At 46.0% G+C, this 27,335-nt stretch overlaps 1 protein-coding gene across 8 annotated transcripts in view; it reads left to right on the top strand.

The window, feature by feature from the left end:
* LOC135921907 (mitogen-activated protein kinase kinase kinase 13-like) overlaps positions 1-27,335 on the top strand; it is a 548,581-nt gene that overhangs the window by 21,932 nt on the left and 499,314 nt on the right. For 4 of the 8 annotated variants that reach the window (XM_065456319.2, XM_070531441.1, XM_065456318.1 and 1 more), the window contains one exon: positions 19,722-19,856. In XM_065456319.2, coding sequence (XP_065312391.1) covers positions 19,756-19,856 — 101 coding nt within the window. In that variant the 5' untranslated portion in view covers positions 19,722-19,755. Of the gene's footprint in view, positions 1-2,654; positions 2,692-19,701; positions 19,857-27,335 lie in introns of those variants that run through there. The other 4 variants (XM_070531445.1, XM_070531444.1, XM_070531443.1 and 1 more) reach the window with 2 other exon arrangements.

The following is a 27,335-nucleotide window of genomic DNA, read 5'->3' as shown; positions in this document are numbered from 1 at the left end:
CATTTTTGGTCGGTGTCCAGACCTCTTCCTTTTAAGTATGCAAATCCCGACCAGACGGGCTTCCGTTATACTTACAACTTAACCCATTTTTATTCTTCTATGAATTTTCTTCTCATGATCAGGGTTCCCTGTGATTAATTGACCTAGGTAAATGTACTCGTTCACTGACTCTAGAGGCTGACTTGTGATCTTGAACTCTTGCTCCCTTGCCTGGCTATTCATCATTTGTATTCTGCATATTAATCTTCAACCCCACTCTCACACTCTCTCGGTTGAGGTCTTCAATCATTCGTTGTAATTCGTCTGCATTGTTGCTGAATAGAACAATGTCATCGGCAAACCGAAGGTTGCTGAGATATTCGCCGTCAATCCTTGCTTCTAAGCCTTCCCTGTTTAATAAACTTGAATACTTCCAAGTATGCAGAGAATAGCATTGGAGAGGTTGTGTCTCCCTGTCTGACCCCTTTCTTTGTAGGTATCTTCCTGCTTTTCTTGTGTAAAATTAAGGTAGCTGTAGAGCCTCTGTAGATATTTTCCAAGGTATTTACGTAAGCGGTCTGTACTCCTTGATTACGTAATTCCTCTATGACTGCTGGTACCTCTGCTGGATCAGATGGCTTTTCGTAATCTATGAAAGCCGTATAGAGAGGCTTATGGTACTCTGCGGGTTTCTCGATAACCTGAATAATGGCATGGATGTGCTCCATTGTAGAGTATCCCTTCCTGAAGCCAGCCTGTTCCCGTGGTTGACTAAAGTCCAGTGTTACCCTTATTCTATTGGAGATAATTTTGGTAAATATTTTATATAATACTGGTAGTAAGCTAATGCATCTACAATTTTTCAAGTCTTTACCATCTCCCTTTCTGTGGATTAGGATAACATTTGCATTCTTCCAGTTTTCTGGGACCCTTGCAGTCGATAGACACTTCGTATGAAGAGCCGCCAGTTTTCCAAGCATTATGTCTCCTCTATCTTTGATTAAATCGGCTGTTATTCCATCTTCTGCCGCTCTTCCTCGTTTCATGTTTTGCAAGGCCCTTCTGACCTCATCACTAGTTATAGGAGGAGTTTCTGTATCCTGTTCATTACTGTTTCAAATTGAGGTATGTATCCTGACTGCTCCGCGTACCGTACAGGCCAGTATAGAATTCTTCCGCTGCTTTTACTATGTCTTCGAGATTGCTGATATTACCCTGCTTATCTTTCAGTGCATTCATCTTGGTTTGTCCTATGCCAAGTTTCCTTCTCACTGATTTCAGGCTGCGTCCATTTTTTACAGCTTCTTCAGTCTTCTCATGTTATAGTTTTGAATATCACTTATTTTCGCCTTGTTGATCAGTTTTGACGGTTCCGCGAATTCTGTCTTATCTCTTGAGTTGGACACTTTCATTCTTAGTTGTTTCTTTATCAGGGCCTTAGCTACTTGGGAGAGTTTGCCTACTCCTTGGTGCCTTGCCTCCCACTTCAATTGCTGCCTCTGAAGCCAGCCTAGTTATGGTTTCATTTATTACCTCTATGTCATCTTCATCTCTGTTCTAAGGCTGCATATTTGTTTGCAAGTACCAGCCTGAATTTGTCTGCTTTTACCCTTGCTGCCTCTAGGTTGACCTACTTCTTCTTGACCATTTTTTACTCATTCTCTCTTCAAATTGGGGTGAATCCTAGCCCTCACTAACTTATGATCACTGCACTTTACCCTACCTATCACTTCTACATCCTGCACTATGCTGGGATCAGCAGAAAGTATGAAATCACTTTCATTTCTAGTTTCACCATTAGGGCTTTTCCAGGTCCACTTTCTGTTTCTATGCTTCCTGAAAAAGGTGTTCATTAATAGAAGCTTATTCCTTTCTGCAAATTCTACCAGCATCTCTTCTCTAGCATTCTTAGAATCAGTGCCGTAGTTGCCAGTTGCTTGTTCACCAGCCTGCGTTTTCCCCACTTTTGCATTGAAGTCATGCATTACTACAGTATACTGAGTTTGCACTTTTCTCATCGCTAATTCAACATCTTCATAAAACTGATCGTGACTGGATGTTGGAGCGTAGGCTTGTACTACCTTTAATCTATACCTCTTATGAAGTTTGATTACGACTACAGCTGTGCTCTCATTAATGCTGTAGAATTCGTCAATGTTGGCCGCTGTATCCTTATGGATTAGGAATCCTATTCCATATTGTTTCTTATCTGGGAGACCTCTATAGCAGAAGACATACATGTCCGTTATTCAGCAATGTATAAGCCTCACCAGTTCTTCTAATCTCACTAAGGCTGTTGATACCCCAACAAATGTCTGATAGTTCTTCAAAGAGTCCTGATAAGCTAGCCTCACTCGAGAGGGTTCAGGTGTTAAACGTTGCAAGGGTCAGTTTCCATTGGTGGCCTGTCCGGACCCAGACATTCTTAGCACCCTCGGCTGCGTTACAGGTCTGACCACCACCTCGGTCAGGTGCTCCGAAGCTGCTGGGGACTGAGGGCCATTGGGTAATTAAGTGAGCCATTTGGGAGGGGGTGGCTAAATACTGTGCTAGGGAGGCCAATTCCTGTTCTGGTGAGGGAGTGTCTTGTTGAAGCTTAGTGGGCCTTCCTAATTTGGTTGTACCTGGATTAGTACAGCCCCACTCGCTCTCGGAATCTTTTGCAGGTGTCAGGCGTCACTCCAAGCCTGCAGATGTTGTGCACTGGAGGAGGTGAATTTCAAGCTTGCCATCATCAAATTAAAAAAAAGAATAGAGCCTTATAGAAGGATTTGAACTTCCGACCATGGCAACCGAGCATTCAACATAGCTGAGTCAGATAATCCCGTAAGCGGTGAGGCTACCTTATTGCCGATAAGTACAGCCCAGAGGGCCCTATGTGCTTAGAAACTTTTTTGATTTATCCGCGATAGATGTGTTTTCCTGATCGTGATGGGTAACTCAATATAGAACGATTTCTAAACGGTTCTGGCCTTGTAGTTCCGGAATCACACATGTGCAGGCGGCCGTGAACTCGGCTAGGCAAACCATATAGGTGTACCGATGACCTTTCACTGTTGCGTATACATGCTTGTGATCTACAGAAGTACAAACGAAAACCCGCGAAAGCGAATATAAGTGCAAATGTAGAAGAAATACATGGATGCAAACTACCTTTTCTTTTCTTTTTTTTTACTTGATGAAAATCTGTATTTGAACTTTGCAACTGTTGTTGGTATGTTATTTTTTTTATTTGCATGATACTGCTAACCTTCTAATCATTTTTTCCCTCTTCCTTTAGCGCTACAAATTTTTTTTTTTTTGGTGGGGGGGCTCTCACTAGAAAGCCAGCATGAGGCATGTTGGTAGAGTCAGTTAAAGTCAATTTAGTATATCTCAAATGCCTGAAAACATGCTTAAATTATCCGAGGTACACGGGTTTCGCTGATCGCGGCAGGTGGCACGGCATAGTATTTCTCAATGTTTCTAACATTGTGGTTTCGGAGTCTCCTGTATTCAAGTGGCCATGAACTAGAGCATATAGTCTGCACATATTTTTTTAATATTCTCCAGCATCACTTCCTCTCTTGCAACCTTGTAGAATAGTGCACAGTATAAACACTGAAGTCCTATACTGGCCCACGAGAAGAGATGCCCCGGGCCATATGCCAATTCCTGGTATCATATTCGATCAGAAATGGTGAGCTGGCTTGTACCTCTCAGATCAAGCTCTCTGGTCGTGTCCATAAGTTGGCAGGCACTGATGACCGCACCTGCTTGGAAGGCATCAACCCCATTAACACATCCACATGTCTTTTTCTACAGCCAGACTAGTAAGCTGATGAGGATACGCAGGAAGAGCAGGGAAGAATGGACGCTCACAAAATTCACTTTACTGATCCCCTTTGTCATGAAGGGGTGGGTGATGAGGTATGGGCGAGGCTGCTTGTCCAGAAACCCCATTCTCACCTGCGCGTGAGCTTTTGTCCCGGCTGTAAAGGGGCTTAAGCATGAGCCTGCGTGGGAAGGTGAGGTCACATTGATGAGACACAGTGGGATGAGCTATGACGAATACCCGAAATTGGAGTTGCCTGGTAGTTTTTGGCATTTATCGGTAAAAGCCGGAAACTCCAATGCCAAGCTATATTGTTGTACTTTGGCACATTGAGAAGAATAGGCTGTGGTACAGTGTTATGAAAAAAATATGGCATGCCTAGAGACTTGTTTGTTCACCTGTCATGTGCCAACCTAAAAGCTTTGAAGGCGTATCAACTTGATTCATTGAATTAAATGGCACAGTAAAGCCTTCTATTACTGTCGTTGCAGTGACTGATAATCCTTTTTCACTGTTCCACACTATAGTCGCTCATACAAATGGCTTGAAAATGACCCCTGGATTTTCTGTCTAATCAACATCCTGGCTGAATGAGTATGAAGCATCAAAAGCAAAGGCCTATTTGTTCCTTTGGGAGAACAGTCATCTGAATGGCAGGCACAATGACAAGCACACAGTCTTGAACATGATTTGCATTTACTCGTAGAACAATGACGTTGCTATTGTCCAAGTAACCTTGCCTGAGAAGCTCACTGAGAAGCCTTTTCTTATCTCTTTCATCACAGGATTTTTGGCACATACACACTGTGGGAAAAGCCCTGTATTGGGTGGTGTTTCCACTTCAAAGATGCATGCGTGTTTGGCAATGGCCAAGTGCATGTGCATGTGCAGCAAGACGTGTTAAAGAATGGCATGCTTCTGATACTGTGCAACTTATTTGCCTTGGCTGTGGCCAGCATGGTACCAAGAATGGCTTCATTATTTTGCCACTAAGCTTATCTTTACATTTCTTTAAAATCCATGGTTGGCATTAGGAAGGGTCCCCGCGCTCCAAATTGTGCATGTTGTTTTTATTTCACATTTTCTTGCTATAGAACTTGATAATGCCTTCAGCACCAGTGAAAGTGGCAAAATCAGAGCATTTGGTATTGTTGCTCCTGAAATTGGTTTCCACACTGACTGCAGCGTCATACATCAACAATTTTCAGCCGTGGATGTGAGGCACGCTACTTATGGTGTTCGTTTTGGTTAGTCGGACATGATGAATATATTGTGCATGTCTATGCTGTACGTACAATGATTACTTTAAAAACATGTTTTATGGTTTTTAAAGCTGTGAAAAGGACACAAACTTGTGCAATACAAGTTAATTTTGGTAACAACTGACATTAGACATACTAACGGTCTACGCTCAAAATACCCTGCCAAAATAAGCATTTGCACATAGTGTGCACCTATGAATAGTGTGCAAAGTTTATTTCTTATATTGTTTACAAGCATCCGATGGGTATACATTGTTACGCTCTTAGGAGCATAGTGGGTTCACGCCTCAACAAACAGTATGCGGGGGCACCGGAGAGTGGTGAACGAGGAAGACGACGTGTGGCTGGCTGGCTGAATCTCGCCAGGCGCTCAGCTGATCCAGGCCATCGCTGCTAACTCTACCCGGCTTCAAAGTAACGCCTTTTGTGGGCGCAACAGAGTGGTGGAGGTGCGGGGTACGACAGGACGTACCACGGAGTCGCAACATCCAGAACTTCGCCGGAGCCGTCGTCTTGCCGGTCTCTTGCCAACGACCTTCCCTATGGCTCAGGACGGAGGTGGACAAATGCCAGCTCTAGTTTCACCTTCTCAAAGGTCAGCGCCAGTTGGACCTTTGCGGCACTACATGGAGCCACGCTCATTCGCGGGAAAAGTGGGCGAAGACGTCGACGAGTGGCTGATGCACTACGCAAGGGTGAGCCGCTACAACCGTTGGGATTCTGTCACTCAGCTTGAATATGTCGCGCTCTTTCTGAGTGAGACAGCGCTGATGTGGTATGAAAACCACGAAGACTCCCTAACAACGTGGGAGCACTTTGTCGAGGAAATTAAGAAGTGTTTTGGCGACACCCACGCCAAACAGAAACGCGCCGAGAGAACACTTGCTCAAAGAGCTCAAGCTCCTGGAGAAACATGCACTATATACATAGAGGAAATCCTCAAGCTGTGCAAAATCGTGAATCCGCAGATGTCCGAGGAAGACCGAGTCGGACATCTCCTCAAAGGAATTGCAGAAGATGTATACAGTTTCCTCATAAGCCGGGAACACGTTGATTCCGTCTCAGATGTCGTGCGTCATTGCCGTACGTTTGAGACGTTGAAAACACGTCGCATTGTGCCAAAGTTTGGACGCCTGGCGAATGTGACAACCATTGCCAGCGTCGATGAGAGCCCGTCTGCCGATCTTTCGTCTACTATACGGCAGATCGTGCGTGAGGAACTGCTGCGGCACCAGGAACTTGCGCGCGACATCATACGACAACCTGACGCTTATTACCCGCAACACATGGCGCCTGCCGCACCCTGCGCTTCCTGGCAACCGGCGGTATGTGTCACAGACGTCAACCGCAGAGGTGCTCCATGGCCACGTGAGGACACATTTACGACCGAACACCGACCTGCAGAACATCCTCACCCCAGCAGGTTTGCACGCAGACCGACCGTTCCTCCTGTGCAGCAGGCTCAGCTGCTTCGCTCTGCTACACGACCCCCCACGGCTGAGCGCTTCGAAGGGCAGTTCATCGATCGTCGTTTACCGGTGTGTTATAGCTGTGGCGACTTGGGTCACATTGCCAGGTACTGCAATCGCCGCCAACCACCGAGGTTCGACCGATCGACGATGTCTAGGCGGTACCGCGCTCCTCTGGGCGAAACATACTCGCCCTCGCACACATACTTAGGACGCTTGCCTCACCAGCACCCGGAGCCGCTGCGGAACCGTTCGCCAGCATCCGATCGCAGCTTGACACCACCACCCGCTCCTCGTGTAAGCCGATCGCCCTCTCCGCGGCGTCGATACCCGTCGCCACCTCCGGAAAACTAGCCAGCGCGGCCGTTGGAGGTGAGGTCGCTGGACAATCTTCGCTGTCGACAAAGATACCTCCAACCATTTGTATGTTTAAGAATAAGGTGTTTGTATTAATTGACGGGGTTTCATCCATGGCCTTAGTGGACACGGGAGCAACCGTTTCAGTGATGAGTCTGGCGTTTAAAAGCCTCCTAGGACGAAAGGTGACGTTTTGCTGGGACCGTGCCGATACGTTTCGCGGAGTGAGTGGGGAGTTGTTGTATCCTGTGGGCGTGTGTAATGTAGACGTAACCTTGGGTGGTCAAATATTTAACGCGGAGTTCGCTGTTCTACCTCATTCTACGCATGACGTAATCCTGGGCCTTGATTTTTTGAAACTGTGTGGTGCCACTGTCGACTGCAAAACGGGTGAAATCAGTGTAGGTACGAGCTTTTCTGCTGCGTTTATGGAAGGCCCACCGTATCGTGAAAGTGTGCTTTGTGTATCCCGGGATACCGTTGTGCCTCTGTTATCTGCAACGTGTGTTTCAGTCGCCTGTTTCCCCACCACCGACGGAACGTTTGACGCTACCGTGGAGCCCGTTCACCTGAGTTGCATCAAGAGGAATGTACTGATACCGTATTGCACGCTGTCAGTTGTTCAGGGACGCACCAACTTATGGGCCGTAAACTGTTCCAGTGAACCTGCAATACTACCACAGGGTCTGAAACTTGCCGCCTACCATGAAGATCACGTGCTATCGCTCGCCATTCTTACAGAGGCTGTTGATTCTGCGGATGAGCGCCATTTCGCTAATGTCTGCCCTGCGGCGCACTCCTCATTTCTGACTATGGTAAACAAGTCGCTCAGCACTAAGCAGCGTCACGAAGTGGCGAATATTCTGCTAAAACATGCCCGACTGTTTGACTTCTTCCAGCAAGAGGGGCCACCATTGTTTCCTCCTTCTCGTATACACCATCGCATAGATACGGGATCTGCCCAACCGCTGCGACAGAAACCATACAGAGTCTCACCATCGGAACGCAAGGTAATCAATGACCAAGTCCACGAAATGCTAAATAAGAATGTAATCCAAGAATCCTGTAGTCCGTGGGCAGCGCCAGTGATCCTGGTTAGAAAGAAAGATGGTTCATGGCAATTTTGTGTTGACTACCGCCGCCTCAACACCATCACTAAAAAGGACGTATATCCTCTTCCGCGTATTGATGATGCTATCGACTGCCTCTCATCAGCGTCTTACTTTTCGTCTGTTGACTTGAGGTCGGGGTACTGGCAGATTCCGATGCACGAGGCAGACAAGGAGAAAACGGCATTTGTAACACCAGATGGACTTTTTGAATTTAATGTGATGCCGTTCGGGCTCTGTAATGCGCCTGCAACTTTCGAGCGCTTCATGGACAACATCCTGCGTGGTTTGAAGTGGGAAGTATGCATGTGCTATCTAGATGATGTAGTACTTTTCGGGCGCACGTTCAGTGAGCACAACGCACGTCTCGATCTTGTGCTAGACTGCTTGGACAAAGCGGGTTTGGTCCTCAACTCGAAGAAGTGCCATTTTGGAGAGCGCCAAACACTCGTTCTGGGACACCTAGTGGATAAGGACGGTATACGACCTGATCCAGCGACGACTGCTACGGTGGAAGCCTTCAAGCAACCTCGCCATGTAAAAGAGCTACGCAGTTTCCTAGGGCTTTGCTCGTACTTCCACCGGTTTATTCGTGGATTTGCCAACATCGCGTATCCGCTGACATGCCTCCTCCAGAAGGGCGTTCCCTTTGAATGGACTCCTGAATGTGAAGCTAGTTTTCGTGAGCTGAAGTCTCGTCTGACGTCTCACCCCATTCTCCGACACTTCGACCATGCGGCTCCCACAGAAGTTCATACGGACGCTAGCGGTATTGGCATCGGCGCTGTCCTTATTCAACGCGTCGACACCAAAGAACACGTCGTCGCCTATGCGAGTCGTTCTTTAAGTAAGTCCGAGCGTCACTACACCGTTACAGAGCAAGAATGTCTTGCAGTTATTTTCGCGGTACAGCGCTTCCGGTCGTACCTGTACGGGCGCCCCTTCGCTGTGGTGACAGACCATCATTCTCTCTGCTGGCTGGTTAATCTCCGTGATCCGTCGGGCCGGCTTGCGCGTTGGACACTCCGTTTACAGGAATATAACTTTACCGTTTCTTATAAAAGCGGCCGCCGACACGCCGACGCTGACTGCCTCTCGCGCATGCCGCTTCCACCGACGGACTGCGATGCGGACAACTTCGACTGCTATATTGCATCACTGGAGCCGGGTAGAGTTAGCAGCGATGGCCTGGATCAGCTGAGCGCCTGGCGAGATTCAGCCAGCCAGCCACACGTCGTCTTCCTCGTTCACCACTCTCCGGTGCCCCCGCATACTGTTTGTTGAGGCGTGAACCCACTATGCTCCTAAGAGCGTAACAATATAAAAGTGAGAGGGTGTGTTTGTGAGGATTTAACTAGATGGGCCATTATATCCAGCAAGGCTCGGGGTCACGTCCGATTGCCTGTCTCGTCTGAATCACATGTTGTCGTCTGCGCTTGCTGTTGACTTGTATTAAGAACTCAACTTTACCCGCACTAGACGTGACAAACGCAATGTTGAATATGATAAACGTTTATTGTTGTGCAGCATGTGTGGTTATTGTAAATATAGTAATGACCCTGTCAGATACCGTGGCTGCAGGCTTGTGGTGGGAAGAAAGCTTCTGGTACCATAGGATGCAAACAGCAGTTTGATTGCAAGTAGCGTAAGTGCTCATTGGGTGAGTGAAGTCTGAAAGGGTATGCCCCTTTATGTCATCTGCTTTTATTTTGAATATTTAGGTGGAATACCTTTTGTTTGTCCGCATCAATTTTCGTAATCTGCCTTTTTCACAGCGTGACAGCGCATGTGCCCTGCCCTAGTGTCGCAAAACGCTTTGGAAGGGGCATGCGCACGGCTCGATCTCGGGGTAAGTCCCCCGAAAAAACGACAAAAAAAGCTCACAGAAGTGCACTGTTGCAAACACTTGTGCTGTTTACTGTGCTGCAACTTATCGGTAGCTCTATGTCGGTGCAGTTCTGAAAACGTGCATAGCAAAAGACTGCCAACTCTACGTTTCAAACGGAAAGCAGCTGGAGCTTCGTCTGGACTGCGCCATAAACCACATAGTTGCTGCCTTTCATTGATGGCTAGCACATTTATCGATAGACCCCCTGCGTTACACTTAGGCGACACTCCAAAACCATCACATTGCTGATGGAATTCTCGCAACGTTGGTCCTCACTTACTGGTGGTGCAGCACGTGCGTGACTCAACGTACTCCTTTAAGTAACAATGCGTTGATACAAGACCGACAAGGCACTGAGAAAATTTTATCGTACCAGGCTGATAACAACACAACTGACAAGCGCGAGTTGTCTTAGTGTGATGGGTTTTCTTGTCTCGGCATCCGACAAAATCAGCGTGATGACCATTGTTCAACTGAACCCCGTGCGATTGGCTATCAAACCGACAACGCAATAGCTGCAGCGTCTTCGCTTGTATATTTAATTAATTGCACTCAGAATGAGTCAAACATGCCTTCAAAGTTGAAATGCACAGACTTCAGCCCTCACAAGCCGTAACATGAAATTTGAGCCGATGTTGATCCTGTTCAGTGATGGTTAGGCCTAATGGTGCCTTCGCATTCATGCACCTGCTACTGTGGACCTGAAGTAAGCAGTTAGGGTGAAGGAAACTGCTTTTATAGCTCAGTTCTGGCCTGAGCGATTTGAAGTCAACTACTCTTTACTTCGCACGGCGCGTACACAAGAGGAAAGCGGTGACGCAGTGCTGTGTCAACATCTGCATGTCACCGTTCCCGAAGACTGCCAGTCGCATTCGCTACGTAGATTGGTGGGTCTGTACGTGTTGTTATGCTGAGACATTTCTTAATTCCAGAGATGCACTGTTTAATAACTCTGCGTCAAATGGGAAACAAAAGATAGTGTATTCGGTACAGCAGCATAAGCCACTGCCTTGCTCAGTTACCGATGGTGTCAGTGATGGCATCCGCATTTTTACGAGAGACTTACATGGGCTATAAATGTGTGCTTATGCTCTGCGCAGATTTAACTGTGCGCGAGCACAGTTTTCTCTGAACATACTTTATAGCACATGCAAACTGTCAGTGTGATGAAGTTAAAGAAAAGTGGGACTCCGTAATAACAGCCCATAATATATGCATCTGGATCACAGTTGCCATTGTTTAAGTGGCTCGGCCGCTTATATTGACTCATCTCAGGGTGGAACAACACAGCTCATATGTGCAGATATGTATATTTTGACAATATTTCATATCAGAGATGCGCCATTTCCACAATATTTTAAGCTAACAGTGATTTATAGCTGTAGATGTCAGTGTAAACAAATGTAATGCTTTGGTAAATCCACTGCGGAAGGTTGCGCTTGAAGACTTATTGAATATGTGAAATGTCTCCATGTTCTCAGACACTTGGAATGCACATTCCTTTGCATTATCATAAAGGCCTTCTTCTATTTCATTCTTTGCTCTATGATTCAATTTCATCACTGGCCTATCCTGTATTTACATTTTTTACGCGACCCACTGTAAGTGATCCTATAATAATGTAGCCCTTCTTACTTTTTTTAAATGTGGCTTTGAACTACTTTGGAGGATCGTAGTTTTTTTCATGCACACCTGAAGTATTGCACTTGTTACCTGGTGTGATAGTCATGATGCCTTTGCCTCCTCCATTGCACTTTATTTATTTACCAAAGTACCCACAGTGCCTTCGATAGGCATTACAGTGGCGGGGGGGGGGGGGGGGAGATATTACATAAAAGAAGAAATATACATAATACAGGCAGCATAGGATAAAACACCACATGTTCATGTCTATAATATTATTACAATATTATCGAGAGATGCTCAAGAGACGAGCCGCCGCGAGAACAACTATGAAGTTGGTCTGTGCCTTGGCACGGGCCAGTGTCGGCCTGGCTGTCTGGCTCCAGTGTAACTAGCCTGTAAATAGCCTCTTTCGTCTGTGTCTTTCCACACGTAACATTCTGGTGGAGGTTAGCGATCCCTGTCCTCGCCATGGAACTCTGAAGTGGTCGGTTCATAGAACTTGTCACCATGCCTCCCAGTGATGAAGACCACCTCTGCAACGGCTTCGGCTTGTCCAACTGCTCCAATCGTCACGGTTGCCCAACATTGGGACCCTGGTGTCTTCTTTGGCCTGGTGGGACAGAACGTTGATGAATGGATCAAGCTGTATGAACACGCCAGTGCTAATAACAGGTGGGACCCAACGATCATGCTCGCCAATGTCATCTTTTATTTTGGCGGCACCCCACGCATGTGGCACCAAACACATGATGACGAGATAACCAGTTGGGACAGTTTCAAATAAAAGCTATGGGAACTGTTCGGCGACCCCATTGGGCGCAAGGTTGCCGCGAGAAAAGCTCTTGCGTCTCTTGTTCAGACATCTACAGAGCCGTATGTTTCATACATCCTCAACGTCTTGGCTCTATGCCGCATAGCTGACGATACTATGTGTGAAGCAGATAAAGTGGCACATGTGCTAAAAGGCATCGCCGACAACGCTTTCAATTTGCTTGTTTTCGGCAATGTCTCGACTATCGACGCCATCATAAAAGAATGCCGTCACTTTGAACAAGCTAAGAGCCGCTGTATCACACACCACATCACGCGGCTACCCAACACTTCTGCTACGTCGACATGTGAGGTTCGACCGCGTCAGACCACCACCTCTGACGACGTAACCCATATTGTTCGCCGCGAGCTCGAGGCCGCCTGTTCGCCAGTTTTCTCCGCGATGTCTCCCGATCTGCCAGCAACCACGATTGCGATGATTCAGGCCGTTGTCAGACAGGAATTTGAGAACATGGGTCTGAACTCCGTGTGTTCAACGTCTCAACCCAGTGTTCTCCAGTTCTCTAGCGGCCCTCCTCGTGACCGGCAGTCCTTTTCTGCCACATCTTGGCGCAACCAGTCCGAATGGCGTACCCCTGTTGACAGGCCGATCTGCTTCCACTGCTGGCGCTTCGGCCACGTCGCTCGTCACTGCCGCAACCGATGGCCACCACCTCCTCAGACATATGCTGCCACTTATTCCCGCACCTTTGGACCTTCTGTTCCCAATACCACCCACCATGAACCCACTGCTGCTGATGCCCCTGCTCCTAACCTTTGCTACAGCCGCTCGCCCTCACCTTGACGCCATCAGTCTCGTTCGCCCCAACCTCGTCGCTTCTCTTCGCCGCCTATTGCCTCCCAGATCCAGCCAGAAAACTAGGCACTGCAGCTTCTGGAGCCTTGCCCTCAAATCCTCTGCTCACGTTACCTACGAACCAAAACCTTCTTGATATTGACGGCTATCCTGTCACTGCACTCATCGATACAGGCGCCATCTTTCTATTATGAGTGCTGCCTTCCGATGACGACTCAACAAGCTCCTCACCCCAGCGTAGGCATGCGTCGTCCGCGTTGCGGATGGCGGTACTGTGCCTATCATTGGCATGTGTACGGCACGTGTCAGCATCGCCGGCCGCCACACTCCTGTCCTCTTCACCGTGATTGTTCATTGGTCCCACGGCCTAATTCTTGGCCTTGGCTTTCTCTCCGTGCATTCTGCTCTTATTGACTGCTCTGCCAGTACCCTTTGCCTTGAGTTGCTGATTCTCACAACCTTCTGACGCACCCCAGTGCTGCTTACGCCCCACCGGTTTTCTTCGCTTGCCGCCAAAGTCGATAGCCTATATTGAACTGTTGTCTTCCCCACCACTTCCTCATGGCGAGTACCTCGTCACTCCTTTGCCCGACATTCCACTACAGTGTGACGTTACCGTGCCTCACATTGTACTTACTATTACTGCAAACTGCACTCACATGCCTATCTTTAACTTTAGATTGGCAAAGCAAATCCTACCGCAAGGTATTTGCCTTGCCAACATTGATTGTCTCAGTGACCATCACGTGGCAGTGTTATCGACTGATGGATCTTGCGAGCTCAGCAGGCCCCCTGCGCCAGCCTCTGTCGCCGATCTCAACATAAAGAAAATTGTTGCGACGGACCTGTCCTCTGTGCAGGCTGAAGACCTATGCCAAGTATTATTGTCCTACCAAGATATTTCCAACTTCGACGATCGCCCTTTTGGCCGGACGCTCGCGGTCAAGCATTGGATCCTTAGTGGCGATGCTACGCCTATTCACCGACGACTGTATCGAGTTTCTGCGTCGGAACGCCGAGTAATTCAAAGTGAAGTGAACAAAATGCAAGATAAAAATATCATTGAGCCTTCTTCGAGTCCCTGGGCGTGACCTGTGGTGTTGGTTAAGAAGAAGGATGGCACGTGGCACTTCTGTGTAGACTACCGTCATCTGAACAACATTTCTAAGAAAGACGTCTACCTGCTCCCACGTATAGGCGACGCCCTTGACTGCCTGCACGGTTCCAGCTATTTCTCTTCTATTGATCTTCGTTCTGGATACTAGCAGATTACTGTTGACAATATGAACAGAGAAAAAACCGCGTTCATCACACCTGATGGACTTTGAGCGTATGATGGACTCCTTGCTCCAAAGCTTCAAATAGTCCATATGCCTCTGCTACCTCGACGACGTCATCGTCTTCTCACCAACGTTCCACACTCACCTTGAGCGTCTAACAACCATACTTGATGTATTTCAAAAGGCAAAGCTGCAACTTAACTTGTCCAAATGTCGTTTTGGCCACCGCCAAATTACTTTTCTGGGCCATCTCATTGACGCTTCCGTAGTACAGCCTGATCCCGACAAAACTTGCGCTGTCCGAGACTTTCCAGTTCTGAAGACAGCCGCAGACGTTCAAAGTTTTGTAGGGCTATGCTTGCACTTTCGTCATTTCATTCAAGATCTTGCGGCAATTGCTAGACCCCTCACTAATCTTTTGAAGAAAGCCATACAATTCTCGTGGGGTACTTCAGAAGCCGCCGCCTTCTCTCATCTCGTCACTCTTCTAACCTCACCATTCATTCTCGCCCACTTCGACCCTGATGCCCCTACAGAATTGCGTACAAATGCTAGCTGTTGTGGCGTAGGTGCCACCTTAGCCCAGCATCAGTGTGGCCAGGATCACGTTATTGCTTACGCAAGCCGCCTCCTAGCACCATCGGAGAGCAAGTATTCCATTACGGAACAAGAATGCCTTGCTTTTGTCTGGGTGGTTGCGAAGTTCCGTCCTTATCTTTATGGTCGCCCTTTTTCCGTAGTCACTGACCATCATGCTCTCTGCTGGCTTTCATTGCTAAAGATCCTACAGGTTGGCTTGGTCGATGGGCTTTGAGGCTACAAGAATTTTCATATTCCGTGGTGTACATACGACGTTACGTCAGCTCTTGTGAACTTTGCCAACGACGCAAGAAGCCTTGCCAGCTCCCCGCTGGTTACCTGCAGCCACTCGACATCCCTGCCAAGCCCTTCCATAGTCGGCTTAGACCTTCTTGGCCCATTTCCGGAATCTACATCAAGAAACAAATGGGTTGCAGTCGTGGCAGACTACGCGACTCGCTACGCCGTAACCCGCGCTCTTCCGACTGGCTGCGCAACTGATGTTGCGGACTTCCTCCTACATGATATCATTTTCATGCATGGTGCTCTGCGTCAATGGCTAACAGACTGTGGCCGTAGGTTTTTGGCCAAAGTCATTGACGACATCATGTATGGCTGCTCAATACAGCATAAATTTACCACCTCCTACCACCCTCAAATGAACAGCCTCACTGAGCGCTTGAACCGCACCCTTACAGACATGCTATTGAAATACGTTTCAGACGACCACCGTGACTGGGGCCTGGCTCTACCTTACATTACCTTTGCGTACAGCTCTTCCCCTCTCAAAACTGCAGGCTTTTCCCCGTTTTACCTCTTGTATGGCCGAGAACTGACACTACCACTGGACGCTGGGCTTTGGTCTGCCACAGCTTCAACTAGCCATTATGCCCATGATGCAATCGCCTGTGCTGACCATGCTCGCCAACTTGCACGCGCTCATCTACAAGTGTCTCAGGACAAACAGAAGCAACGCTACGACCTACGACCTCCGTCACTGTGATGTCCATTTGGTGCCCAGCACCGTCGTGTTGCTTTGGTCACCATTGTGTAAAGTTGGCCTTTGTGAGAAACTGCTTTCCTGTTACACAGGTCCATATCGCGTGCTCCGCCAAGTGACCGATGTCACCTATGAAATCGTTCTAGCCATGCCCACTACGTCCTCTGCTGTGACAACCAGTGACATTGTCCACGTCGCCCGACTCAAGCCCTACAACTCTCCACGCGCCTTGCATATTTACCAGCACTGTGACGGCGCTTTTGCCACCGGGGGGGGTAGTATTACGATATTATTGAGAGATGCTCAAGAGACGAGCTGCCGCGAGAACGACAATGAAATTGGTCTGTGCCTTGGCGCAAGCGAGTGTTGGCCTGGCTGTCTGGCTCCAGTGTAAATAGCCTGTAAATAGCCTCGTTCGTCTCTGTCTTTCCACACGTAACAATATTACATCATGAAGCGACTGTACAAACATTTCATTTGAAGTTGTTTTCACAATATCACTTGGTAACCGATTCCAGTCTCGAGTTGCATTGGGGAAAAAGGACTTGGTAAACACGTTAGTTTTACATAAAGTTTCGTTCGCTTTGAGTTTGTGATCAACTCTCATAGACACGTAGTCAGGCATATATGTAAGTAGTTCGTGTTGTTGATACCTGTTCTTGAAGGAAAGATATTATGGAACAGTTTTAATCTACGAATTAAATATTGTTTTTGTAGCAAAAACAATTTTCTTTTTTGGCCTCTGTCACACTAAAATTTCGTGTGATTTTTAAATACAAATCGTACAGCCTTACTCTGTACTCTTTCCAGTTTGGCTATGTTCACTCGTGTCCAAGGATCCCAAACCGTGCTGGCATATTCAAGTGTTGACCGGATACTGGAAAGATAGAGTTGAGCCTTCGCTTTGAATGGAAATTTTTTTGCATTTCTTTTCATAAAACCTACAACCCGAGATGCTTTGGCAGTGATGTAATCAATGTGACGTGTCCAAGATAAATCAGTCGTGAGATACATTCCCAAATATTTAAATTCTGACACAGTCAACAGTTGTGTACCATTAATGTTATAATTAAACTAAAATTCTTTCCTTTTCTCTTTAGTTAAACACATCTGCACCATTTTCTTTATGTTAAGGTTCATATGCCATGTTGAACACCGCTGTGTGATCTTGTCAATGTCACCTTGCACTTAGTGTTTCACTGTTTCTGCTTTTCTGTGCAATTATATTACTCTACACACTCCTCCACTTGCCTGATAAGAGGAGACCATTTCTTTCCACTGAACCCTGCTCACTCCAGGCAGAATGTATCGGCACAAGATTAAACCAGGGAGACCCTTTTGCAGACTTGTTTGGTTGACTGTGCTTCACTAGTCAAAGATGTTTGTGGTAATGGAGGCATTGTATAGTGAAGTGCTAGCAACATGTAGGTCATCTCTACAGCTACTGTGACAAGTGGAACAGAAGGATATCGGATACAACATTGGTGACGCTGGCAACAAACTATTGATGAATTAAACTGGCAAAGCCTGAGGGTTGGTGTAATGTGCAATAGGGAATAAGACATTGTGATTGGTAGTTGACCTCTTGAAATAGTGCAGGATTGCATATGCCCATGCTAAGTAGGAGCAAAAAGAATGTACCGATGAATAAGATTTCCTCCCAAATGCAAAACAGCAGCTTGCCCTTGAAAGTGAAGGGGGAAAAAAACAGTCACAAAAGATGAAGGACAAGAAGAGATGTTCACACCAGAATTACTGGACTATCAACTGAGCTTTATTAGAAACGGCATAGTCCCAGCGAGGCCAGCAGAGCATGCGCAACAACAGCATCACTAATCACAGAGCATTGAAAAGACAAGATATCACATCTATCGTGACCGACCTAAAAAAAGCAAATTCTTTTTCAAGTAAGCGCACTGATGTGGTACTAATGCAGTCATCACCTAATAACCTGATATAGTATGCTTCCAGGATTTTCTCGCTCTTCTTTTCCCTGACCTCTACCAAGAATCGTTACATTGCTGAACAATGGGTAACAGCCACATTTATTGCAATGGCAAGGCAAGTTTGCACCGTCATCAGACCCCACGGAGGAGTGGTGCTCATGCAGCTGGTCATTAGTACATCGACCGGTTAGGCCTATGTAAACTCTCTCGCATGCGAGAGGGAACTTATACACCACCTGTGCGACACATGCCATGAAACGGTTTTCGTGCTGTATTGTGCAAACTTGGTTCCTTGCCCTGCCTCGAGAAATGCGCGAGCACAGACCCGAAAGCTTGCAAAGAGCAGAAAACACTAAACTTACTCCCTGCTTGGCCGCAACCTTTTTAATGTTGTGGCTCACTTTATGCACATATGGCATGACTTCGAGTTTCCTATGTTCAGTTGCCCCAACATCTGCCAGATTCGTACATTATTTCTTAAGCGTCTGAAACAGCGATTCAGCCACTATCAAAAGGGGCTGAGGGAACTCTGTGGCTTCCAAACATTGGAATTGTATGTCAAAGCTACTTTTTATGGCATGGTGACAGCTTTTTTCGAGTGCATTGCGGAAACAATTCATTGCAGTCCTTCTTTTAACAATCTTTGAGAGTGCAGAACCGAATGGCGACAGAGCTTTCTTGCTTCTAGGTGAAAACATCTAGCATAAATGGCTGTCGTCAAAAAATGTTAGTTGCAGTTCTAGGAACATAATAGAATGATTGCTAGGAAGTTCATGAGTGAAATTAAGGGTGCGTGTAGAAGCTTTAAAAGCAGTCAAAACATTGTCTACTGCTTCGGGCAGAGTGTGGTTAGGTAAAAGCTCTGAAGGTACTAAATGTATTATTAGGTTCCTAGAACTGCAACTAACATTCTTTGACGACGGCCATTTATGCTGGATGTTTTCACCTAGAAGCAAGAAAGCTCTGTTACCATTTGGTTCTGCACACTCAAAGATTGTTAAAAGAGGAATTGCAATAAATTGTTTCCATAATGCACTAAAAAAAAGCCTTTACCACGCCATAAGAACTAGCTTTAACATACAATGCAAACGTTTGGAAGACACAGGGTTCTCTCAGCCCCTTTTGGAAACAGTGGCTGAATCGCTGCTTCAGAAACTTAAGAAAGAATGTACGAAGCTGGCAGATGTTGGGGCAACTGAACGTAGGAAACTCAGTCATGCCGTATGTGCATGAAGTGAGCCACAACATCAAAAAGGCTGCGGCCAAGCAGGGAGTAAGTTCAGTGTTTTCTGCTCCTTGCAAGCTTTCGGGTCTGCGCTCGCACATTTCTCGAGGCAGAGCAAAGAACCAAGATTGCACAATGCAGCACGAAAACCGTTTCACGGCATGTGTCATATGGGTGGTGTACAAGTTCCCTCTCACATGCGAGAGAGTTTGCATAAGCCAAACCGGTCGATGTATTAATAACTGGCTGCGTGAGCACCACTCCTCCCTGGGGTCCGATGACGGTGCAAACTTACCTCACCATTGCAATGAATGTGGCTGTTACCCATTGTTCAACAATGTAACGAATGCCGTATCTAATGAAGCTCAGTTAATAGTCCAGTCATTGTGGTGTGAACATCTTTTCTTGTCTTTTGTGACTGTTTTTTTTCCCTTCAACTGTGTACTTACTGGCCCGAATGTCAATCCTTGAAAGTGATTACTTACAGTTGTGACAGAACAGTCAATGAGAAAGGCGCAACAGCCAGCAGCAGTGAAAGCTCTATTGGGCACCTACTGCAGACAATGCCTGGAGCAACTAGCCGGGGCTGACAGCATGTCTGGTGGTGTGGCTGCTGACATTGACCCCAGCACAGAGCTGCATAACTTGCCACCGGTCCTTGCCACCAGCATCGACCGAGAGGATCTCGGGGCCAGGTATGTCATGCTAATGCTATGAGTTGCTCTTTGTGAAGCACAAGAATGTAGTCGAGCATAGTTATTATCCAGTGTTACCTTGGGGGCAACACAACCATATTAAAACGTCTGTCACTACTTTGTCTGACCATATGACAACCTCCACATTTCAAGCTCATTGTAAAAATAAACTTCAAACTTTATTTGCAGAAACTTGAAAGAAAATGTGCATGTAACAGCGAGACCAATGCCAAAATTAGGTGTACCTTTTTGGGCATTTAGGAAGCAGCTTTGCTTTCGGTGCCAGTAACAAATATTGCTTGAGCGTTACTTTCAGTGCAAACAGATCAAACACGGACGTGACGAGGCTTCCGATGCTTGACCAGGCATTTTTTCCACGCCAATGACGAGCCTCACTAGTCCAGGTCTTTTTTCACTAAATGCCAATGACTGGTCTCTTGTTCAGTCATTTCCTTTTGTCTGCTGGCCACCACAAACAAGTGGAAGTAGCCTGATCATTTTGGTGGGGATGATGCACTAATAGATAGTGCCAATTTCACAAAACAGTATTTTGTGAGTGCAGTCAGTGGAAACGTACTGGAAGTCTGGCCCTCCTGGGTTTTTCAAATGTTGGCACAATGTTAGGCAGCTGCAGTAATGACTGTTGCCTTTTTCAATGCCGGAATTGCGCTGTTTTTGGCTGTTGTTGTCATCCCAGTAAATGATTAGATGGGGACAGCTCTAATGAGTCTTGTTTAGAGCTTGGCACTTGTTAGGGCTTCAGGCAACCTCTCTCGCATGTGGATACAAATGTTTTGCTGCCTCTGTCATTTCTTTTCCTCACAGCGCTATGAATGATGCATTGCATGGAGGACAAAAGCATGCCTCAAGCCTCGTGTAGGCTCTTTCTGTGGCCATGCCTATCTGGAACTGAAAAATGGGAACAGTGCGACATTAGTAGAAAACGGAAAATAATAAATGAGCAGTGAGAATTGCAATAACAAAAGCTGTTGGCGATGAAGCAGTCATAAAAAAATTGAGGAAACTGGTGGCATTATGGAAAAAAAGTTTGCATAGAAACCCTGATGTAACAATGTAATGAAAATTGTACAAATTTCTTTGATTTAGTGATTTCAGCTCCATTGCACAGTATGTATTGTTTACTGTAAGTTAGCGAAGTAAATTAAAAGAAGTTCCCACGCATCATTTGCACATTCCTTGTTATGAGTAAAGAAATAATAATGGGAAACAGACGTGCAAACATTACTGGCCGGAAGCGGCTGCCGAGCAGAATGCTTGTGTTGCATTCCTTTAAGTTCTCCAAAGGAGTACAATGTATAGCTTTGTTACCCAGAAGGGCTTCCCTGTAGCATCTAGGTTGACAGTGAGGAATCAGCTGCCTCATGCTGTCCAGACATTGTGTGAAATGTCTAACTGCTGCTGGAGCACACGAAGAGTCTAGTGGGAAGCACCACTGCAGGCCACTACACACCTTGGCCAGGTTGTACCAAAGTTCCGCCCTGTCAGTGCGGTTGTTTCTGTTCATGCCATCATGCACCACCTACAACGACCAGCGTCCTACACTCTGCTCTATGCAATTGACGTGCTCCTCGCCACACACAACAATGCACTTGCTCGTCTAGGTGACCGCCAATCACAGAACAAACTCCGGCTAAACCTCAAGAAGACCTGATGATGGACACAAATCGGAACACAAACAACGTTAGCGGTGCCAACCTGCTTGAGCTATCTCGTGAATCTATAGCAGCCTGAAGCACCGACCTGGCATCGCAGTCACCAGGCTGGCACACTGCAGCTGGCGTGCTCTGCAACCATCAGATGAGAGACTGCCTGAAGGTGTTCCATACAGTCGTCAGCTATATGGCTGCGAGAACATTTTTCGGTGCTAACGCCGTTAACTAAAAATTAAATTATGGGGTTTTCCATGCCAAAAGCACGATGTGATTATGAAGCAACTAATGCCGTTGTCCCAATCACTGAGAAGATGCCCAAATGTAAATGCGAGAGCTTCAAGCGAGGTGCTTCGTTTGCAAGGAACACACTAGCAGTGCACACATTGTATTTCAGTCCAAGGACATTCGGTTCAAAGATGTTTGAGGCGCCCATGGGCCAGATTGCAAATTTGTTACCACTTTTGTCGAATACTGAAAAGGGACCATAAAGTAGTTGAAATAAATGGAGTCCCTTTAATACAAAGCTGCAGTGCAAACCGTGAGTTACTGCATTGCAAATGCACTTGAACCGTGCTAGCAGAGGTCTCGCCACAAATATTGAGGCCGCAGGGTGGCTGTGACTTTACGTCACAAAGCCAGAAATATAACATGTTCAACGCGGAAACACAAACGGAAAGGAGCGTATATGAACATGATTGTGCTGATCCAGACTGATGTGCTTGAAAAGAGTTGGACTAGAAGCCTGATTGGTTTGGTAACGTACCACCAACTCTGGGCTGCAGTTACTGTATTAACGTGTGCGTCAGCAATGCCAATAGGAGTATTCAGCACAATATTCATCATTCATGACATGAATGCTGAAGTGTTCCGCATTAGCCACATCCATGGGGTAACGGCACTGTTGTTATATGCAAAATCATTACCAATAGGATGATAGAGTTTCATATTAGTATACCTAGAGGGAAATCTGGCGCTGCGATCATTCAACCATCATGGGAATGATGGGAAGTACAGGCTTCAGATTGGCATTCTATTGACTGGCGAACTAGTCTACAAGTATTTTTTTGGCAGTTTTGGTTTCGCTCCAAGCGCAATTGCTATAACCTGCAGTGGGACAGTGCAGCGCAAAGCTCTTTGCCTTTGTTCTGTTGCCCGAAGTGGCGATAGCGCGCTGGGCCAGCGACTGGGATGATGTTTGTGTCGGGGTGTGGCGTTGAAGCCCTGACAAGAAAGTGACGGCGTCGTAAACGTTGAAAGAATATGTTTTGAGCATTTGGATCTTGGTTTGTTAAGTGTGTTAGGTTGGCACTGTAGCGTTACGTGCTTTATGAAACTTCAGAATAGGAAAAAAAAGGTACTACTGATACAAGAGATAGACAGTTGTACTTCTAGTGGCTTGACAATAAAATTTTATTGAATGCTTCATTGTGCATTGCTCGTTTATGTGCTCATTGAAATGCGTGTTTTAAGACTTCGAGAACACAAACTTACTTGTGGTAGGAAAGGTTGCTGCTTCCTGGCTGTAGTCTAGTGTCACAAAATGGGTAAATGCAAAGCCACGCCATAACGCTTCGGAAGCGGTACGTCAACATAAAATATGATGGCGAAATACTTGTAGGAGGCCACTAGCGCCCGAGGCCACTGCAGCAGATGTGCTTAAAAGTTCTTGAAGACGTTCAGCAATTGTGACAGCTGACGCAGCCTTTCGAAAGAGCGAGACACTTCGCAAGTGCCTGTTGTTTGCGAGAAAAGTCTAGCGTTTGCAGCGAGCAGGCGTCGTAGCAGACGACACTTGTAGCATTCCGCTCAAGGGCGCAACACTTTCTCACAATACAACATTTTTATTTCCAGAAATACCTGATGTGTATCTTTATATAAGTACATGCACAGTTGTTATTACTGTTGCAAAAATAAATAAATAATTATTCTTTGGCATTAAATCGGGAACAGAATCACACAAGTAGGCATACCCTGGTGTCTCCTGGTGACAAACCAGAGTAAACCGTGCTTCCATCTCAAAGTCATACAAAGTTTATGTAACGTGTTGTACATTATGTAACATATTGCAGAAATAAAATTAGATTTTACGCGATAATATTTGAGTATAGCTTTGTTTATTGCGCCGCAAGCAAACGCCACTAGTCTAAAGATCGAAGTCAATCCGAAGCCTGTACTTACCATCATTCCCATGTAGGTTGAGGCAACGCTCATGAGAACCCCCGTAGACACTAGTGCCACATTTCCCTCTAGGGTATTTATTTAGAAACTCTATGAATTGGATAAAACATGTTGCTACAAAGCAGTTTGAAGCAAATCACGGTTCTAATTTAGTGGCGTACCAACTAGTTTTTGAGTGGAGGGGCAAGCCAAAACTCCTCCCCCCAATTTCCCGTGTGCATTCATAGCGAGGGTCTCGAATCTGGCAACTTCGATGCCGTAGGTAGCATACGAGGATTTATTAGCCACGTGTCTGTTCCTTAGGTCCTGTGTGATGTGATGTCTTTGGGCAAAAAAAAGTATTTAATTTGCCCACCATGGCTCTGAATAACACTCCCAGGTCTAGATCTAGTACACATAAATACCCAAGATGGTGGCTGAATCAATGGACATTGCCGTAGCACAATTGGTAGTGCTACACAAGCGTAATGCGAAGGTTGTGTGTTTGGTTCCCGTGATGACAAGTGATCTTTTTGTGCACTTTATTTTCCTCATTATTTTCTACATTTCGATTTCAGCCACAACTAATCAACCTTTGTTTTCATTGGCGTCATTGCCTGTAGGCTTTATATGGTCATGATTAACAAATATCGAGCCCCTCAGTCTCCCTTGAGATGGTTGTAGAACAATATCATTAGTCAGACTGTTTCAGTCTCTGATAGCCCTAGGAAAAAAACGAATTTTTAAAACAATTATTGCGTGATTGAAAGGGTGCAATAGGGAGATTGGGACGTTGCCTTGTGGCATAAACTGAAGAGAAATAATAATTGGTAAAGTCTATACTGTAGTGTTGGTTAAATAATAGATATAAAAGTTTTAGACGAGAAACTCTATTTCTTTCACTTATGGGCGGTAGATTTGCTCTCATTAGCAGTGTACTTACAGATGTTCGACTGTAACAATTCTAAACGAAACTGGCAACCTTTTTTGTGAGTTGTCAATCTAGTTTATATTAGTCAATGTGAATGGATCCCAAATGATGACTGCGTAATCAAGTATTGGTAGTACTGTGGATTTGTATGCCAGCAAGCAAACACTAGGAGTGGAGCACTTGAGAGCTCGCCTTAGAAAGGAAAGTCTAGTGTTAGCACAGGCTACAACATAATCTATGTGTTTATTCCAGGAGAGATTATTGGTAATTGAGACCCCCAGATACTTGTAGTGCTGCATCTCACTGATAAATGTATCGTTTAAATGATATTGGAACACAAGGGGCTCCTTTTTATGTGACATTTGCATAAATACGGTTTTCTCATAGTTTATAAGCATCTGCCAAGGGTCACACCAAGAGATTACGTGTTGAAATGTGGCATTTAATGTTATTTGCTCATTAGAGCACTTTACCTCGGAGTAAATAACACAGTCATCTGCGTGCAGTTTTATGTTAACAGGTATGTCACTGACAATGTCATATATATATTTAAAGAAGCGGTGCATCAGGGTTTCTCCAAGGCTCAATATTGTGTCCTCTTTTATTCCTGCTGTATATTAATGATCACCCCCTGCACACCACAGTTAAAATACGCCTTTTTGCAGATAATTGTTTTATAACATACAATTAAATCTCCTACTGATCATGTTGTCCATAACAATTATTTTGCTGACTTCTGTAACTGGTCCAAAGCATGGCAAATGAATAACAACTTTTCCAAAACTGTCATGTCCTTTGCATGACGCTCATCCCGTTCCTTCTTTGCTTATGCCTTTAACAATATTACTTTACATAGGGTCTTCAAAATCAGATATTTGAGTATCCTACTAACACATGATTTGTCATGGTCATGATGTCACCTGTTACAAGGCCTTTAAAAGACTAGGTTACTTACATCATACGCTGGCTGTGTTTTGCTCCTCAAGAAACTAAACTTCTTACACATAAAACCCTCATTCGCCCCATCCTAGAATATGGCTGCGTTGTATGGAATCCATACAAACACTGTGATGTCAAAAAACAATAATCAGTGTAAAAAAAAGGCAGTGCGTTTTGTTTGTAGGAGGTATGACAAGGAATTTTTGCTGTCTAACTCTTTTCCCCTACTTGGTCTCACTCCTCTTGCAGAGCGTCGCAAACTTGAATGCCTAAAATTCTTTCACATGTTAATCAATTCTCCTTGCCTCTCCTCTCTAGATAACTATTTGACTTTTTCCAAACCCTCATGTACGAGGAATCACCATGCTCTAAATACCTCAACCTTTTTTGCCCACACTGATTCCTTTAAATTAACACAGTTGTTTTCCATGAACAGTTGAAGTCTGGAATTCATTACCGGGCAATATCCATTCACTACCACTGAAACAATTCATGCAAGCTTGTTTATAAATGTTTGTATGTTGTTCATCCCACTCTGCAATAGCCTCATTGAGGCTGCAGTATGTATGTATGTATGTATGTATGTATGTATGTATGTATGTATGTATGTATGTATGTATGTATGTATGTATGTATGTATGTATGTATGTATGTATGTATGTATGTATGTATGTATGTATGTATGTATGTATGTATGTATGTATGTATGCATGCATGCATGTATGTATGTATGTATGTATGTATAAATAAATAAATAAATAAATAAATGAACTATGTGGCATTGAGCAAGCAGTGCTTCAACCACTTGCGACAAAAACACACGGCGTCTATCACTCAGCAGCTCCCGAGGTGGGCCATGACGAAGAATGAAACGATGGAACAGAAAGGATGCAACGTCACTGGCGGTCGCTGCAGGTAGAGCAGTGGTTTCAGCAGAGCGTGTCAGGTGATCAACTGCGACAGTAATCCATCGTTTGCCAGCGGGTGTGAGCGGTAGCGGCCCGTAGAGGTCAATTCCTACACAGTCGAAGGCACGAGCAGGGCACGGAAGCGGCTGTAATAAACCGTGGGCTGGATGAGGCGGAGATTTGCGGCGTTGGCATTGCGGGCCCGAGTGGACAAACTTTTGGACAAAAGTAAACATTCCTCGCCAGTAGTAACGTTGCCGCAGGCGCTCATACGTCTTCAAAATGCCTGCGTGTGCACATTGTGGGTCAGTATAAAAAGACGCGCACATGTCGGAACGCAAAGTCTTAGGGATAACCAAGAGCCACTTGCGACCATCGGGCTGGTAGTTGCGTCGATACAAGAGGTTATCCCGGACAGCAAAGTGGGCAGCCTGGTGACGCAGGGAGCGGGAGATGGGAGATGGAGGCGAGCCAGAAAGGAGATCCAGAAGAGAGGCCACCCAAGGATCTTTGCGCTGTTCTGATGCGCAGGTGGCGATGTCGACCGAGGATACTGCCTCAATGGTGGAGAGGGAGGCCGTTTCAGCTGGCTGCGGAGAGCGGGACAGAGCGTCGGCGTCAGTGTGCTTGCGACCTGAGCGGTAGATGACGTGTATATCGTATTCTTGAATGCGCAGAGCCCAGCGGGCAAGGCGTCCAGACGGGTCTTTTAAAGAGGATAACCAACAAAGGGCATGATGGTCAGTAACGACATGGAAAGGCCTGCCATATAAATAAGGGCAAAACTTCCTGAGTGCCCAAACGATGGCCAAGCATTCTTTTTCTGTGACGGTGTAATTGCGTTCCGCTTTGGTCAGTGCACGACTGGCGT

This window comes from Dermacentor albipictus, chromosome 1 (genome assembly GCF_038994185.2).
Source record: "Dermacentor albipictus isolate Rhodes 1998 colony chromosome 1, USDA_Dalb.pri_finalv2, whole genome shotgun sequence".
NCBI classification, from domain to species: domain Eukaryota; kingdom Metazoa; phylum Arthropoda; class Arachnida; order Ixodida; family Ixodidae; genus Dermacentor; species Dermacentor albipictus.
This window is presented reverse-complemented; position numbering and strand designations above follow the sequence as displayed.